We start from the raw sequence: 13017 nt of genomic DNA, 5'->3' as shown, positions 1-13017 counted from the left end.
CAAGCCTCATGGGGTGGGACACAGACACCCTCTCCATCAGGGGAACCCACACCCAGCTCTACCAGAGGATGCACGAAACCGCTGGGAGACCACCCACCCCTCCTCCCCTGCCCCCAGCTCTCTGCCCAGGTGATGAGGACTGGCGTCCCACCTCTGTCCCTTCTGCCCAGCCCTGTGTCCTTCCTCACTTCCCCATGAAGCCCCCACAAGGTGTCCCAAACACCCCACAAGGAGTCCAAAACACCCCCAAGTTGTCCCAAACACCCCACAAAGAATCCCAAACACCCCACAAGGAGTCCCAAACACCCCACAAGCTTCATGGGGTGGGACACAGGCACCCTCTCCATCAGGGGAACCCCACACCCAGCTCTACCAGAGGATGCACGAAACCGCTGGGAGACCACCCACCCCTCCTGCCCCACTCTCTGCCCAGGTGATGAGGGCCAGTGGTCCACCGCTGTCCCCTCTGCAAAGCCCCGTGTCCTAACTTCCCCATGAAGCCCCCACAAGGTGTCCCAAACACCCCACAAGGAGTCCAAAATACCCCATAGGGAGTCCCAAACACCCCACAAGCCTCATGGGGTGGGACACGGGCACCCTCTCCATCAGGGGAACCCCACACCCAGCTCTACCAGAGGATGCACGAACCACCCAAAACCGCTGTGAGACCACCCACCCCTCCTGCCCGCCTCCACCTCTCTGCCCAGGTGATGAGGACTGGTCTCCCACCGCTGTCCCCTCTGCCCAGACCCGTGTCCTTCCTCACTTGCCCACGAAGCAGTAGGTGCCGTAGGTCCTCATCTCCTTGCTGGGGAAGCCGAAGCTGCGCACGCCGGGGTCGGGCAGCCCGCCGCAGCGCTGCCGGGGCGTGGTGATGGGGTAGCGGACGCTGCCGTCCGCCAGCCAGCCCCCGTCGCAGCGGTCCAGCTGCGAGAACTTCCAGGCTGAGTAGAGCTGGCCCACCTTGGCAAGGGCAGCCCCGTGGTTGCGACACGCCTGCCCCGCCTCCTTGAAGTTCAGGTGGCCCCGGATGAAGTAGACCTGGCCTGGGGGATGGAGGGGGGACACGGCAGGTGAGCATCCTTCCTGCAAACAACCGTCACCGAGATTCATATCTCTGTGTATGTATATATATATATATATATATATAATATAAAATAATAAATTAGCCTTCTAAGAACATGGAGTCCGATCCATCATTCCTTCACTCGTCTGGGAATCCCGCAAACACAAGAAACAACCTGCTGCAGATCCCCGCGGGCAGCAGGGCTCGGGGGCGCTGTGAGAAGCACAGGGGAGCTCAGCGCTACCTTGAAGGGCAGAGGTGAAGCAGAAAGCATCGAATCTGTCCTTCTGCTTGTCCCTGGCGCCGTAGGTGCGCACCCCGGGCAGGAGCAGGCGGCCGCCGCACGGCTCCCGCGCGTTGATGATGGGGTAGTGCACGGTCCCGTCCAGGATCCAGCCGGCGTTGCACCAGTCCAGCCCCTCCGTCCAGGCTGTGGGGCGAGAGGCAGCTCAGTCCTGCTGTCACCGTGATATTTTTGCGAAAAATCTTTTGCCAGGATTTTCTCCTGAGAAGCTGAGGAGCCTCAGAAAAGAAATGTAAACAATAACTGTCTGATGGCTGTGGAACGCGGTCTGGAGGTTGTTCACCAACAGGTGCATCTTGGATTGGTCTCATGTGAGTTGTTTTTACTTGATGACCAGTCATGGTCCAGCTGTGTCAGACTCCCTGTCTGTTACAAGTTTTTCCTTTCCTTTTCCTTTTCCCTTTCCTTCCCTTTCCTTCCCTTTCCTTTCCTTTCCTTTCCTTTCCTTTCCTTTCCTTTCCTTTCCTTTCCTTTCCTTTCCTTTCTCTATTCTTTTTAGTATAGCACTATGTCATATCATATATCATAATATAACATAATAAATCAGCCTACTAAGAAATATGGAGTCAGATTCATCTCTTCCCTTGTCCTGGGACCCGCAAACACAACGACACCCTGGCACTTCCCTCCTCCCCATCCCCAGACAGGCGTGGTTTTGGGCTGAAAAGGAAGGGTTTTTTGAATGCTTCACCTTTGTACAGCTGCTGGTAGGTGGCGAGGCGGGAGTCCTGCTGCTCGCAGGCTCGCTTGGCTTCGTGGTAGTTGAATTTGTAGCGCCCGTTGCTGGGCTGGTAAGGGAAGACGACGCCTGGAGGGACAGAGACGGGGTGAGGGCAATGCTCTCCCCAAGGAGGCTTTGACTCAACACCCCTGGGGACTCAGTGCTGAGTTTAAGGCTAGGGGATGGTGATGCAATGGGGGTGGAGGCACAGAGCCACACGCTCCATTCCAGCTGTGTTCCCCTCCTGCCACATCTCCCAGGGATATACTTTAGCAGCCACTGGGCCTTCAAGGCCTCCCTGGTGGTCTGTTATCTAAGATAAGGAATGCCCAGTCATGATGACTGGACCAAGAGACCCCTCTTCCACCTCAGACCCTCCTTATCTCTCTGATAGGCCATTTTCACCTTGACCCTTACTATTGGACTGTTTCCCAAAACCCCTATACCCTATATAAACACCCACTTCTGCCCAGTTCAGCAGAAGAGCTGTCACTGTGACCCTTTCACAGAAGCTGCCAATAAAGACACATCTGTGGAACCTCACACAACTCTTCTCCTCTCTCATCCCTGTGTGTGCTGAGGCACTTAGCAAGCAAAGAGCTGAAATCACTAAAGAGCTGAATCCACCAAAGGGCTGATCTCACTTAAGAGCTGAGCTGCTTGCTAAGATTGCCTGCAGCTGGGAGCCTGCCTGAGGGACCCAGACAGGTTGTGCTTAGCAAGACTTCGCTATCCGGACACCTGCAGCAGACAGGATCAGAGACCCCAAAACCCCAGACTGTTATAATGCACCCCAAGCTCACCCTCGAGGTGCACCATGAGTGAGATGCCCTCATCCTCCAGCCCGTTGATGAGCTGGTAGCGTTAGCACCCCTCATCCCCCGGGGCTGTACCCCAAGCTCACCCTCGAGGTGCAGTGTGAGCGAGATGCTCTCATCCTCCAGCCCACTGATGAGCTAGCAGTAGTAGTGCCTCTCATTCCCCAGGGATGTACCCCAAGCTCACCCTCGAGGTGCAGTGTGAGTGAGATGCTCTCATCCTCCAGCCCATTGATGAGCTGGCAGTAGTAGTGCCTCTCATTCCTCAGGGCTGCACCCAAAGCTCACCCTCGAGGTGCAGCGTGAGCGAGATGCTCTCATCCTCCAGCCCGTTGACCAGCTGGCAGCGTTAGCACCCCTCATCCCCCGGGGCTGTACCCCAAGCTCACCCTCGAGGTGCAGTGTGAGCGAGATGCTCTCATCCTCCAGCCCGTTGACCAGCTGGTTGAGATAGCACCCCTCATCCCCCAGGGATGATTCCAAGCTCACCCTCGAGGTGCAGCGTGAGCGAGATGCTCTCATCCTCCAGCCCGTTGACCAGCTGGCAGCGTTAGCACCCCTCATCCCCCGGGGCTGTACCCCAAGCTCACCCTCGAGGTGCAGTGTGAGCGAGATGCTCTCATCCTCCAGCCCGTTGACCAGCTGGTTGAGATAGCACCCCTCATCCCCCAGGGATGATTCCAAGCTCACCCTCGAGGTGCAGTGTGAGCGAGATGCTCTCATCCTCCAGCCCGTTGACCAGCTGGCAGCGGTAGCGCCCCTCGTCCTCCAGCGCCACGTCGGTGATGGTGAGCGAGGCGTCGTAGCGGTGGCTGTGCCGCAGGCGCACCCGCGGGCTCAGCGGCCCGTAGTTCTTGTGGAACAGCCCGTTGGTGATGATGATGATGTTCTCCCTGTAGTTGGCCGGCTCCACCTTGCTCCACTTGACGCGGTAGTTGCGAGGCAGGGCGCGCAGCACGCAGGGCAGGGTGGCCGTGGCACCGCGCTGCGTGTGCACCGTGGGGTGCAGGGGCTCCAGCAGGTACTGCAGGTGCAGGGGGGCTGCAGCCCCCCAGACAGCCTCAGCAACATCACTCTGACACCCCCCCAAGCAGCCCCAACCCTCACCAGCATCTGATGGTTTCTATCATCCATCCTGGCCCCTCTTCATCTCTCCTGCACCTTCAGGAGGCACAGCTCAGCTCCTGCCCTGGCTGGACCTGTGCAGCATCACCTCCCCTCTCCAGCACTGACTCCAAAGAGCAGTGCCCCATCCTCCCTGCAGGCCCTGCTCCCTACAGGGGCTCCACACCCTGCCCCCCAGACCCTGCTCCCTACAGGGGCTTCATCCTGCCCCCCAGACCCTACTCCCCGCAGGGCCTCCATCCTGCCCCCCAGGCCCTGTTCCCTAAGGGGGCTCCACATCCTGCCCCCCAGACCCTGCTCCCTATGGGGGCTCCACATCCTGCCCCCCAGGCCCTGCTCCCTACAGGGGCTCCATCCTGCCCCCCAGGCCCTGCTCCCTACAGGGGCTCCATCCTGCCCCCCAGACCCTGCTCCCTACAGGAGCTCCATCCTGCCCCCCAGACCCTGCTCCCTACCTGGGGTCCCCGTTGGCCGCTGGAAGATGCTGGACACTGGGGGTGCTGCCAGGAGCCAGAGGCAGCCGAGCAGGAGCAGCCTGTGCATCCTCAGAGCCGGGGGCAGGACGGAGCCTGGGGGAGCACAGGGGTCAGGGACACGCAGGGGGACACACCCCGGCTTTGGGGGGCCTGGAGGGTATGGCCCTGCTCTGGGGTGCTCTCTGACATTTACTGTGCAGTGACATGGCTTGCAGGACAGCGACCCCACAGCCTGTGCCAACCCTCCTCGCTGGCACCCCCCCGGTCTCTTACCGTCCCTCGGGGAGCCGCCGTGCCCATCCAACGCCCCCTGCCCACCTGCAGCTCCTGCTGCTTCCCTCCTCCGTCATGAACACCCCATGGTGGGGCCAAGGGTCCCGCGAAGGCCGGACCTGCGTCACGAGGAAGAGGTGACACGGGGACAGGGGACACGGGAGGTGGCGAGCAGGTGCTGCCAGCCAGCCCCTCGCTGTCACCGGGCTGGGGTGGGCGCTGTCCTGGCAGCCCCGTGGCCCCGCGGGCCCCTGGTGCCCGCTCCCATGGTGCCGGCCGTGCCCTCGCTCCCTGCCCTGTCACCGTCTCTTCCTGCTTTCTTCTCTTTTTTTTTTTCCCCCCTCCAACACCTCCCCGAGGAGCGCACAGGGAGGAGGAAGCACAATTTCCCATTGTGAGTGTCTTTCTCTTTATTGTTCTGCTCGGCAAAACACAGTGTGCCCGGATAACAAACATCCCTTTATCTGCAGGCCACAGCTTTGGGAATTCAGGGAAAACGACGGTTCTGCATCGGGCTCCAGCAGCCTCTTGGGCTGGAAAGCCCCCCCTGCACTGGGACGGGGCTCTCTGAGCCCACAGACAGCAATGCAATGGTTAATTTTATTCCCCTCTCCCTGTCCCTGATGGAGGGATGATGTTCCCAGCCCTTGAGGCTCTGGAGGGTTGTGCAAAGGGGCTGCCCCACAGCTGGAGTCCCTCTGGACTTATCCTGCCCTCCAAAAAGGCATCAGAGAGGCTTCCCCACCATCCCCTCGGGCCAGGAGCACAGCACAGGCACACAATGGTGCTGTGTTCTGGGCTGTCACAACTTCTGCCTCCCCCAGGGTCCATCTCCAAGGGTGGAGGAAGCTCTTCTCAAAGGAAGCACGAGACAAGCGGTGACTGTCCCCAGCACCACCCTGGCCTCGCCATGGCACGCACAGCACAGCAAGCAGCCCCCCCTGGGAGAAAGGCATCTGGGTGCCCTCGTCCCCCACCTGCTCCCTGTGGAAACCCAGGGCACTGGGAATATTTCTCTGTCTGCCCTGGGGTGCCCTGACCCCTGGGGGTGCACTCACATTCACCCTCATTCATGGAGAAAGTTTCCTAGACTTCAAGATAGACAGGAATCCACCCAGAGAAACCCACAACTGCTACCCCCACAGCTCCCCACTGCTCCCAGCCTCTTTTCAAGGAGGGACATCCATTTTGATGGCAGCAGGCTTCACTGGAAGCCTTCTTCCAGCTCACAATGGTCAGAGCTTTGGCTCATTGCAATGAAAAAAACGTGCCTGTAGCTTTGTGTCACTGTGATATTTTATGAAAATCCTTTCGCTAGGATTTTCTCCTGAGAAGCTGAGAAGCCTCAGAAAAGAAATGTAAGCAATAACTCTCTGATGGCTGTGGAGATGGTTTACCAATAGGTGCATCTTTGGTTGGTCTCATGTGAATTGTTTTTACTTGATGACCAATCATGGTCCATCTGTGTCGAGGCTCTGAGCAGTCACAGGTTTTTATTATTTATTCCTTTCCCAGCCTGTATTCCTTTCTCTCTATAGTTTAGTATAGTTTTATTATTACACTTTTAAATATAATACAATAAATCAGCCTTCTAAGAAATAAGGAGTCAGATTCATCTCTTCCCTCATCCTGGGACCCACGAACACATCGACAGCTTTGCTCTCCCGGGGCTGAGGGAGGCTAAAGTGGAGCAGCAGCACTGCAGGCTCCTCCCTGCAGCTCCCCACGGTTATCAGGAGGGTCGAGGCTCCTCGGGGAGTCTGTCATCTCCCTCCCTCACACTTCCTGTGCCCACGGCTGCAGAAGCACATCCTGTTCTCCCCCAGCAGCAGCTCTGGGCTTCTTGGCTGCAGGAAGATGATTCCCAGCTCTGCTATCACCAACGAGCTGTTTCTCACATTTTTCCCAAGTGAAGGCACCAGCTACAGTCCCCAGCCCTCGGAAAACCACAGCCCGAAGCAGAACACTTGCAGGGTGACTGCAAGTTTCACCCCCTTCCCCATCCCGTTAGCACCAGGGCATGACCCCAGCCCACCCCTGCTTCTCTGAGCTCAGAGTCTGGCCCCGTGCTGTGGGAAAGAGTCTGGGTGACTCTTTCACTTCCCAAACACAAGCTGCGTTACTTCTCTGCTCCCTGTCTCTTCTTCTCCCTTTTTGGGATCTGCACCCACTCTGCAAACACCTCTGCAGAAGCAGAGGCAGCCAAAGAAAAGCCAAGGAACCCCCTGTGCTCAGCTCCCCCAGCTCCTGGCGTGGGCTCCGTCAGGAGCCTCTGACTCTGCTCCTTGGTCTTGCTCTTCAAAGCTCAAATTCTCCTTCTCCCCTCTCGACCCCACAGGAAACCTCATCCCCAGAACCCCCGAGCACTCGTTCTTCCTTCTGAGCAGGGAATTTGAGCCTAGCTTTGCTGCGCCAGCCCCTCCACAGCAGGTCAGTCCCCCACACTTGGGCATCCCTTCACCTCCTCTGCCTGACCCAGTCCCCAAAACCACCGTGTTTCTGCAACGCAGAGGCAGAAACCTCATGCATCCCCTCCCCCAGCATTTCCTTCCCACCCCAAATCCGGCCCCTCATTCCAGCAGAGAGGGACACTGACCCCGCACGCTTCCCAGCACAGCGCCTGCAGCCGCCTGATGCGGCAAGGCCAGCTGCGGAGGTGTGCCAGGGCATCCAAGTTTCCCGAGTTTCCGCGTTGGCAGCGCTGTCCCGCTCCCGGCAGTCCCTTCGAGGTGAGGAGACACCTGGCAGCCACCTGGCAGGCGGAGTTTGCAGCCCCGGCGTGGCTCTCCCCATGCACCCCCTTTGCAGGGGTTCACCTGTCCCGGCTGCCCCCCGACATGGCTGAGCACGCAGCCGCCTCCAGGCTGCGGCTCTCGGGGCTGTGCTTCCTCCTGCAAATCCTCATCATCCTCCTCTTCGCGGTTCTGGTGCGGTACAGCCCCGAGGGCAGCCCCGGGCCGTGCCCCCCGCAGCTGAACTGCAGCCGCAGGAGCCAGGACTCGGCTTTCCAGCAGCCCCGTGAGTACTCCCGTGGCCGTGGGGTGCAGAGAGCCCTTCTGCTTGAGGGGATGGCACCGGGTGACACCGTTCAGACCTGTCACTGGCTCCAGAGCTAACAGAGAGGGAGCATCGAGCTGCAGGGTTCGGGTGCTGGTGATTCCCAGAGCGGGTAAAGCAGACATGCTGCAAGGATTTCTGAAATGCTTGGACAGAGCCAGCCCCAAAAGAGGGAAATTTGGGTCTGGGAGGTGTGTTAGAGCAGTGGAGCTCAGAAGGGATCACTGAGTGCAGTGAAAAACTGGGGATCATCATCCCATGGCTGGTAGGGAGCACAGCAGCTGCTCCTGGCACTTCAGGCTCTGCAGAGCTTCCCACTGACCAGCCAGGTTTGCAGTGCCGGGGGATTCACTGAGCCCCTTCCACAGAGGATTTGGCTCCCTGGGTACTACCACAGGGTCCAACAGGGTCTGCAGCATCCTGCCACATGCTGGGTGTCACTGCAGAGCTCCTGCCGGGGTAAGGGGCTGCCCCTCGCTTTTCTGAGCCGCAGACAGGGTGGTCAGTGGGACAGGAGCTTCAGAGTGCCCCGGCAGAGAGGGGGGAGCGAGCGGAGCCGCCGGGCAGAGAGCTGGCAGCCGGCAGCCGGCAGGTTTTCCCGGTTTCTCCTGCCCACATAACCCCACCCAGGCAGTGACTCACGGAGGAGGCCGGGCCACAGCTGTCAGCTGGAGGGGTGCAAAGGGCACTCAGCCCAAGCAAGAATCGAGCCCCCCATCCTCTGGTTTGCCACCAAATGGTACCAGACCGATCCCAATTCTCTGCTTGTCCTTCCTCTCTCGTCCTGTGAATTGGGACACGATGCCTTGGAATGACTGGACTGATGCCTTCAGGGGCAGCAGCGAGGTCCCAGGGGTGCTGACATCTCAGAGCCACTTTCGTGCTGGTCTGGTGGGTGCAGACAGCTCTCGGGCACCCCAGGAGCTTTCCGTGCTGTGGGGTGAATGCCCTGAGATGTCTGCACAGGGCAGCTGCAGATGGGGTGCCCAGGAGCTGCTGCAAAGGGTCCCTGCAGGCAGGGGTGGCTGTACCTGTCCCACCACAGATCCCCAAGGAAGATCTTCCACCGTGGCCCCAGATTCACACGGAGTGGAGCGAGCTTTCAGCTCCCCAAAGCCTGTTAGAGCAGGGGTGTCTCAGCCCTGGCCGAGTCCCCTCAGGGACCAGCAGGAAGGGTGGCTGCCTGCCCTCAGCACCTCCACACCCATCCTTGTGCCTCTCCTCCAGCAGGTTTTCAGGATGCCCACATCCAAGTGCTCCTCAGCTTTGGGCTCCTGGTGGTGTTCCTCAGCCGCTATGGGCCAGGCAGTGCAGCCATCATCATCCTCATCACTGCCTTCACCATCCAGTGGGCTGTTCTGATCCAGGGCATGCTTTTCTTCTTCCTCAATGGCAAAATTTACGTGGGAGCTCAGAGGTAAGGCAGGAGGGAGCTGCTGCTGCCCAGGCAGCCCAGCCCAGCCCAGCCCTGGCACACTGGCTCCCTCCTCTGTAAAACTCATGGCTCTGCTTTTGAGCAGGATTTTGAAGGCAAGTGGGACGGGGTTGTTTGAGTTCTGCCCTGGCAAGGGCTGTGTGAGCACTGCCAAGGCATTCAGGGGGGCACTGTGGCCCCCACCTGCCTCAAGCCCATCCCTTTGTCACCAGCATCACAAACTCTGCCTGCTCAGCTTGCAGGAGCAGTGGGCTGCAGGCTCAGCCCCTGATCCCTCCCAGCTCTCCCCAGCCCCTGTGCTCATCCCTGGCAGTGCCAGCTCTAGTCCCACACTTTTCCTCTCCTTCCCAGCATGGTCAGTGCTGATTTCTGCACCGCAGCTGTTCTGATCTCCACTGGAGCTGTTCTAGGCAGGGTAAACCCTGTGCAGATGCTGCTGCTGGCCCTGCTGGAAGTCACCCTGTGCACTCTCAATGAATACATCCTGCTCGGTCTCATGGGGGTGAGTCACCGACGGGGGAGCCACCAGAAAGGGAGTGGCCCTGGCTTTGGGCTCCTCATGTCGAGTTCTGCCTCATCTGGAGAGACAAATCCCTCACCCTCTTGTAGTACTTGCACTAGCTGTGGGGGTACCAGTTGTTGGTTTCTCTGGGTGTGGATTGAAGGCACTTTTGACAGTAGTTCATGTTCAGACCCAGGTGTTTATTGTTTCTTATCAGTAAAACAGTCTCACTACTGTGAGTTCGGCAGCTTTTCATTAGAAGGCACAAAATGGCTAACAATCTCTTGGTACAAGGACTCTTAAGACTAAACTATCCAATTAAGAAATGACACCTAGATTATTTCCCCTTTTAACCCAATAACTGATCCCACAGAGCCCCAATGAGGACTTTTCTGCCCAATTACAAAATGCCACCCAAACCCAGGAAGAAGAAGGAAGAAGAAGCATGAAGAAGAAACCCAGGACAACACCCTGTGCCCTCCATCTTGCTTCCATCCACAACATACTAAAAATCCCAAACCCTAAATTTCTCACCAAGTGATACACCTACACTACTCTCTAGAATCTATTTCCCACTTTAGTGGATTCCAGTCTATCTTGAAGTCTAGGAAACTTTCTCCATGAATGAGGGTGGAAGTCACTGCTCCCCTGGGGGTCAGGGCACCCCAGAGCAGACAGAGAAATATTCCCAGTGCCCTGGGTTTCCACATCACCCCAGTCCCTGCACAAGCTTTCCGTATTTTCCATCCTCCCTAGGTGAGTGACAGTGGACGCTCCTTGACCGTCCACACCTTCGGAGCTTATTTCGGCCTGATGGTTTCACGGGTCTTGTACCAGCCCCACCAGGACAAGAGGAAGAGGGAAGAGCAGCAGGATAAGGGGCACCAGACAGATGTCTTTGCTGTGGTTGGTACGGAGCTCAAATCTACAACCTCCAGCTGCTGCTGGTGGAAGGGTCGTCACCAATCTGAGGGTAGAGAGGCTGTGGCTTTGACCAGGAGATTGCTGCAAACATCAAGGCCAGATGTCCTCCACCTCCCCAGGGTCCTGTCTGGGGCTGCACCGCCCTCTTCTAGAAAAACCTTTTCCTTGTGTTCTGCCTGAACCTCCCTTGCTGCAAGCTGTGGCCTCGTGCATCTCTTGGCACTCACAAGAAGTTTCTGTCCCACGAGGGATCAGCTCCAGCACCAAGACCTGTTCTATTCCCTGCAGGAACCATCTACCTGTGGATCTTCTGGCCCAGCTTCACCTCCACCACCACCACTGTCCACCACAATGCCGAGAACTGGGCAGTGCTCAACACCTACTTCTCACTGGTGGCAAGCACCGTGTCCACCTTCATCCTCTCTCCTGTCCTCTACGAGGAGAGCACCCCAAGGATGGTAGGTCCTCTCCTGGGACAAACCCAAGCTTCACTCCCTTCCCACGTCCTGCCCTGTAGGAATAAGGCTGAACACACCCAGGGCAAAAGGAGAGGCCTGTTAGGCTTCCTTAGGTTCATTAAGAACCAATTTGAGGAAGACAGCCCCCTCTCCCAGTCCCATGCTGATGCTCTCCATGGAGCCAGTTCCTCTGACCGTGTCCTGCTCCATCAGGTTCAGATCCAGGATGCCACCCTGGCTGGCGTGGCCGTGATGGGCATGGCTGGGGAGATGTTGGTCACTCCCTTTGGAGCCCTCATTGCAGGGCTTCTGGTTGGCCTGATCTCCCCACTTGGCTTCAGATTCTTCACGGTGAGTCACCTGGGGACAGCCAAGGGCGCTGATCCCAGGCCAGGGCATCTGCAGCACAGCCTCCCTGGAGACCCCAGCCCAACAGCAGCTCTTCCCTGTGCTCTCCCCAGCCCGTTCTACACTCCAGGCTGAAAATCCAGGACACCTGTGGGGTTCACAACACCCACGGGCTGCCTGGGGTGCTGGGGGCCTTGCTGGGGACGCTGCTGACGCTGCTGGCCACTGCAGACACTCATGGTCACAGGTGAGAGGAGCCAGAATCGGGGATGTCAGTGCCCTGGTGAACCAAGATGGGGCCACCACAACCCCTGAGATCAGGGCTGCTCCACTCACCCTGTTACAGCAGCCTTTCAGAAGGCATTTCCAGAGCCAAACAAAGCTCCCAAAACAAGCAAACTCCCAAAACAAAGAAGCTCCCAAAAGCCTGTTCCTTCTCTGGCATGCAGGCTGGAGCTTGTATTCCCACTGGTGGCCCAGGGCAGCAGGACAATCACTGACCAAGCACTCATCCAGCTCGGTGCCCTGCCCCTCACCCTGCTGTTTGCAACGCTCGGGGGCTTCGTCACGGGTGAGTTTTGCCTCCAGTGCAGCGGGATGGAGGGTGTGAGGGACAGGGGAATTGGTGGATTTGGGGAGAAAAGGGCAAGAGCAGCCCCAAAGCAAAGCATCCCCATCAGGCAGGCCGGGCAGAGCCCAGGGGTACTCAGCTCTGTGCAAACCCAGCAGAGGTCGGGGTTACCCCCGGGGCCAGGGCTCCCCTTGGGGCTGGGTTTCCCACGTGGGGCCGGGGTTATCCATGGGGCTTTACTCTCCTCTGGCTGAGGATCCCCCCGAGTCCGTGCTCCCCCGGCTCTGTGCTCCCCACCGTGTCCGGGACTCCCCTCGGTGTTGAGGCTTTCCCCATGTCCGTGCTCCTCCCGGGTTTTGGGCTCCTCCCGGTGTGTGCTCCCCTCTGTTCCGTGCTCCCCTCTGTGTCCGGGGTTGAGGCTTTTTCCAGGTCCGTGCTCCTCCCAGTCCCGGCTCCCACCGGCTCCCCCCGGTCCCAGATCCCCCCTGTCTGTGCTCCCCCCGGTCCGTGTTCCCCGCTGTGTCCGGGGCTCCTCTCGGGGTTGAGGCTTTCCCCACAGAGGTCGGGGTTACCCCCGGGGCCAGGGCTCCCCTTGGGGCTGGGTTTCCCACGTGGGGCCGGGGTTATCCATGGGGCTTTACTCTCCTCTGGCTGAGGATCCCCCCGAGTCCGTGCTCCCCCGGCTCTGTGCTCCCCACCGTGTCCGGGACTCCCCTCGGTGTTGAGGCTTTCCCCATGTCCGTGCTCCTCCCGGGTTTTGGGCTCCTCCCGGTGTGTGCTCCCCCCTGTTCCGTGCTCCCCTCTGTGTCCAGGGCTCCCCTAGGGGCTGAGGTTTTTTCAGGTCCGTGCTCCTCTCAGTCCCGGCTCCCCCCGGCTCCCCCCGGTCCCGGTTCCCCCCGGGTTCCCCCCGCTCCCCCCGGTCCCCGCTCCCCCCCGTCC

The 13017-nt window shown here is 59.0% G+C and overlaps 2 protein-coding genes across 6 annotated transcripts in view; one reads left to right on the top strand and one right to left on the bottom strand.

Moving 5' to 3' along the window:
* Nucleotides 1-427: 427 nt before the first annotated feature.
* HAPLN2 (hyaluronan and proteoglycan link protein 2) lies at nucleotides 428-5059 on the bottom strand. Of its 5 annotated transcripts, none has more exons than XM_041464921.1 (6): nucleotides 4784-5059; nucleotides 4490-4603; nucleotides 3600-3950; nucleotides 2062-2178; nucleotides 1311-1524; nucleotides 428-1046 (listed from the first exon to the last, which is right to left on the bottom strand). In XM_041464921.1, the coding sequence occupies exons 2-6, from the start codon at nucleotides 4575-4577 to the stop codon at nucleotides 629-631; spliced, it is 1188 nt and encodes a 395-aa protein (XP_041320855.1). In that variant the 5' UTR covers nucleotides 4578-4603; nucleotides 4784-5059; the 3' UTR covers nucleotides 428-628. The 5 variants fall into 5 exon arrangements, with proteins under 5 accessions (XP_041320855.1, XP_041320854.1, XP_041320856.1 ...); XM_041464920.1 differs by having other exon boundaries at nucleotides 4829-5059; XM_041464922.1 differs by having other exon boundaries at nucleotides 1311-1521; nucleotides 4829-5059.
* A 2347-nt stretch (nucleotides 5060-7406) lies between these two features.
* The window catches only part of RHBG (Rh family B glycoprotein), a 7371-nt gene continuing 1760 nt past the window's right edge, over nucleotides 7407-13017 (top strand). Inside the window, exons 1-8 of the mRNA XM_041464926.1 lie at nucleotides 7407-7801; nucleotides 9071-9257; nucleotides 9627-9777; nucleotides 10534-10687; nucleotides 10990-11159; nucleotides 11373-11510; nucleotides 11621-11754; nucleotides 11957-12078. Coding sequence (XP_041320860.1) covers nucleotides 7417-7801; nucleotides 9071-9257; nucleotides 9627-9777; nucleotides 10534-10687; nucleotides 10990-11159; nucleotides 11373-11510; nucleotides 11621-11754; nucleotides 11957-12078 — 1441 coding nt within the window. The 5' untranslated portion in view covers nucleotides 7407-7416. The remainder of the gene's footprint in view (nucleotides 7802-9070; nucleotides 9258-9626; nucleotides 9778-10533; nucleotides 10688-10989; nucleotides 11160-11372; nucleotides 11511-11620; nucleotides 11755-11956; nucleotides 12079-13017) is intronic.

The sequence above is a fragment of the Pyrgilauda ruficollis genome, unplaced genomic scaffold (assembly GCF_017590135.1).
Source record: "Pyrgilauda ruficollis isolate IOZ18807 unplaced genomic scaffold, ASM1759013v1 scaffold185, whole genome shotgun sequence".
In the NCBI taxonomy this organism is placed as follows: Eukaryota; Metazoa; Chordata; class Aves; order Passeriformes; family Passeridae; genus Pyrgilauda; species Pyrgilauda ruficollis.
This window is presented reverse-complemented; position numbering and strand designations above follow the sequence as displayed.

What these genes read in the sequence shown, in the direction of transcription:
- HAPLN2 (XM_041464921.1), bottom strand. Translation starts at nt 4,577, where the DNA reads ATGCACAGGCTGCTCCTGCTCGGCTGCCTCTGGCTCCTGGCAGCACCC. An exon ending in GCGGCCAACGGGGACCCCAG is followed by an intron (nt 3,951 to 4,489) that starts GTAGGGAGCAGG and finishes GGGGGGCTGCAG; the next exon opens with CCCCCCTGCACCTGCAGTAC. An exon ending in GCTCACACTGCACCTCGAGG is followed by an intron (nt 2,179 to 3,599) that starts GTGAGCTTGGAA and finishes CTGTCCCTCCAG; the next exon opens with GCGTCGTCTTCCCTTACCAG.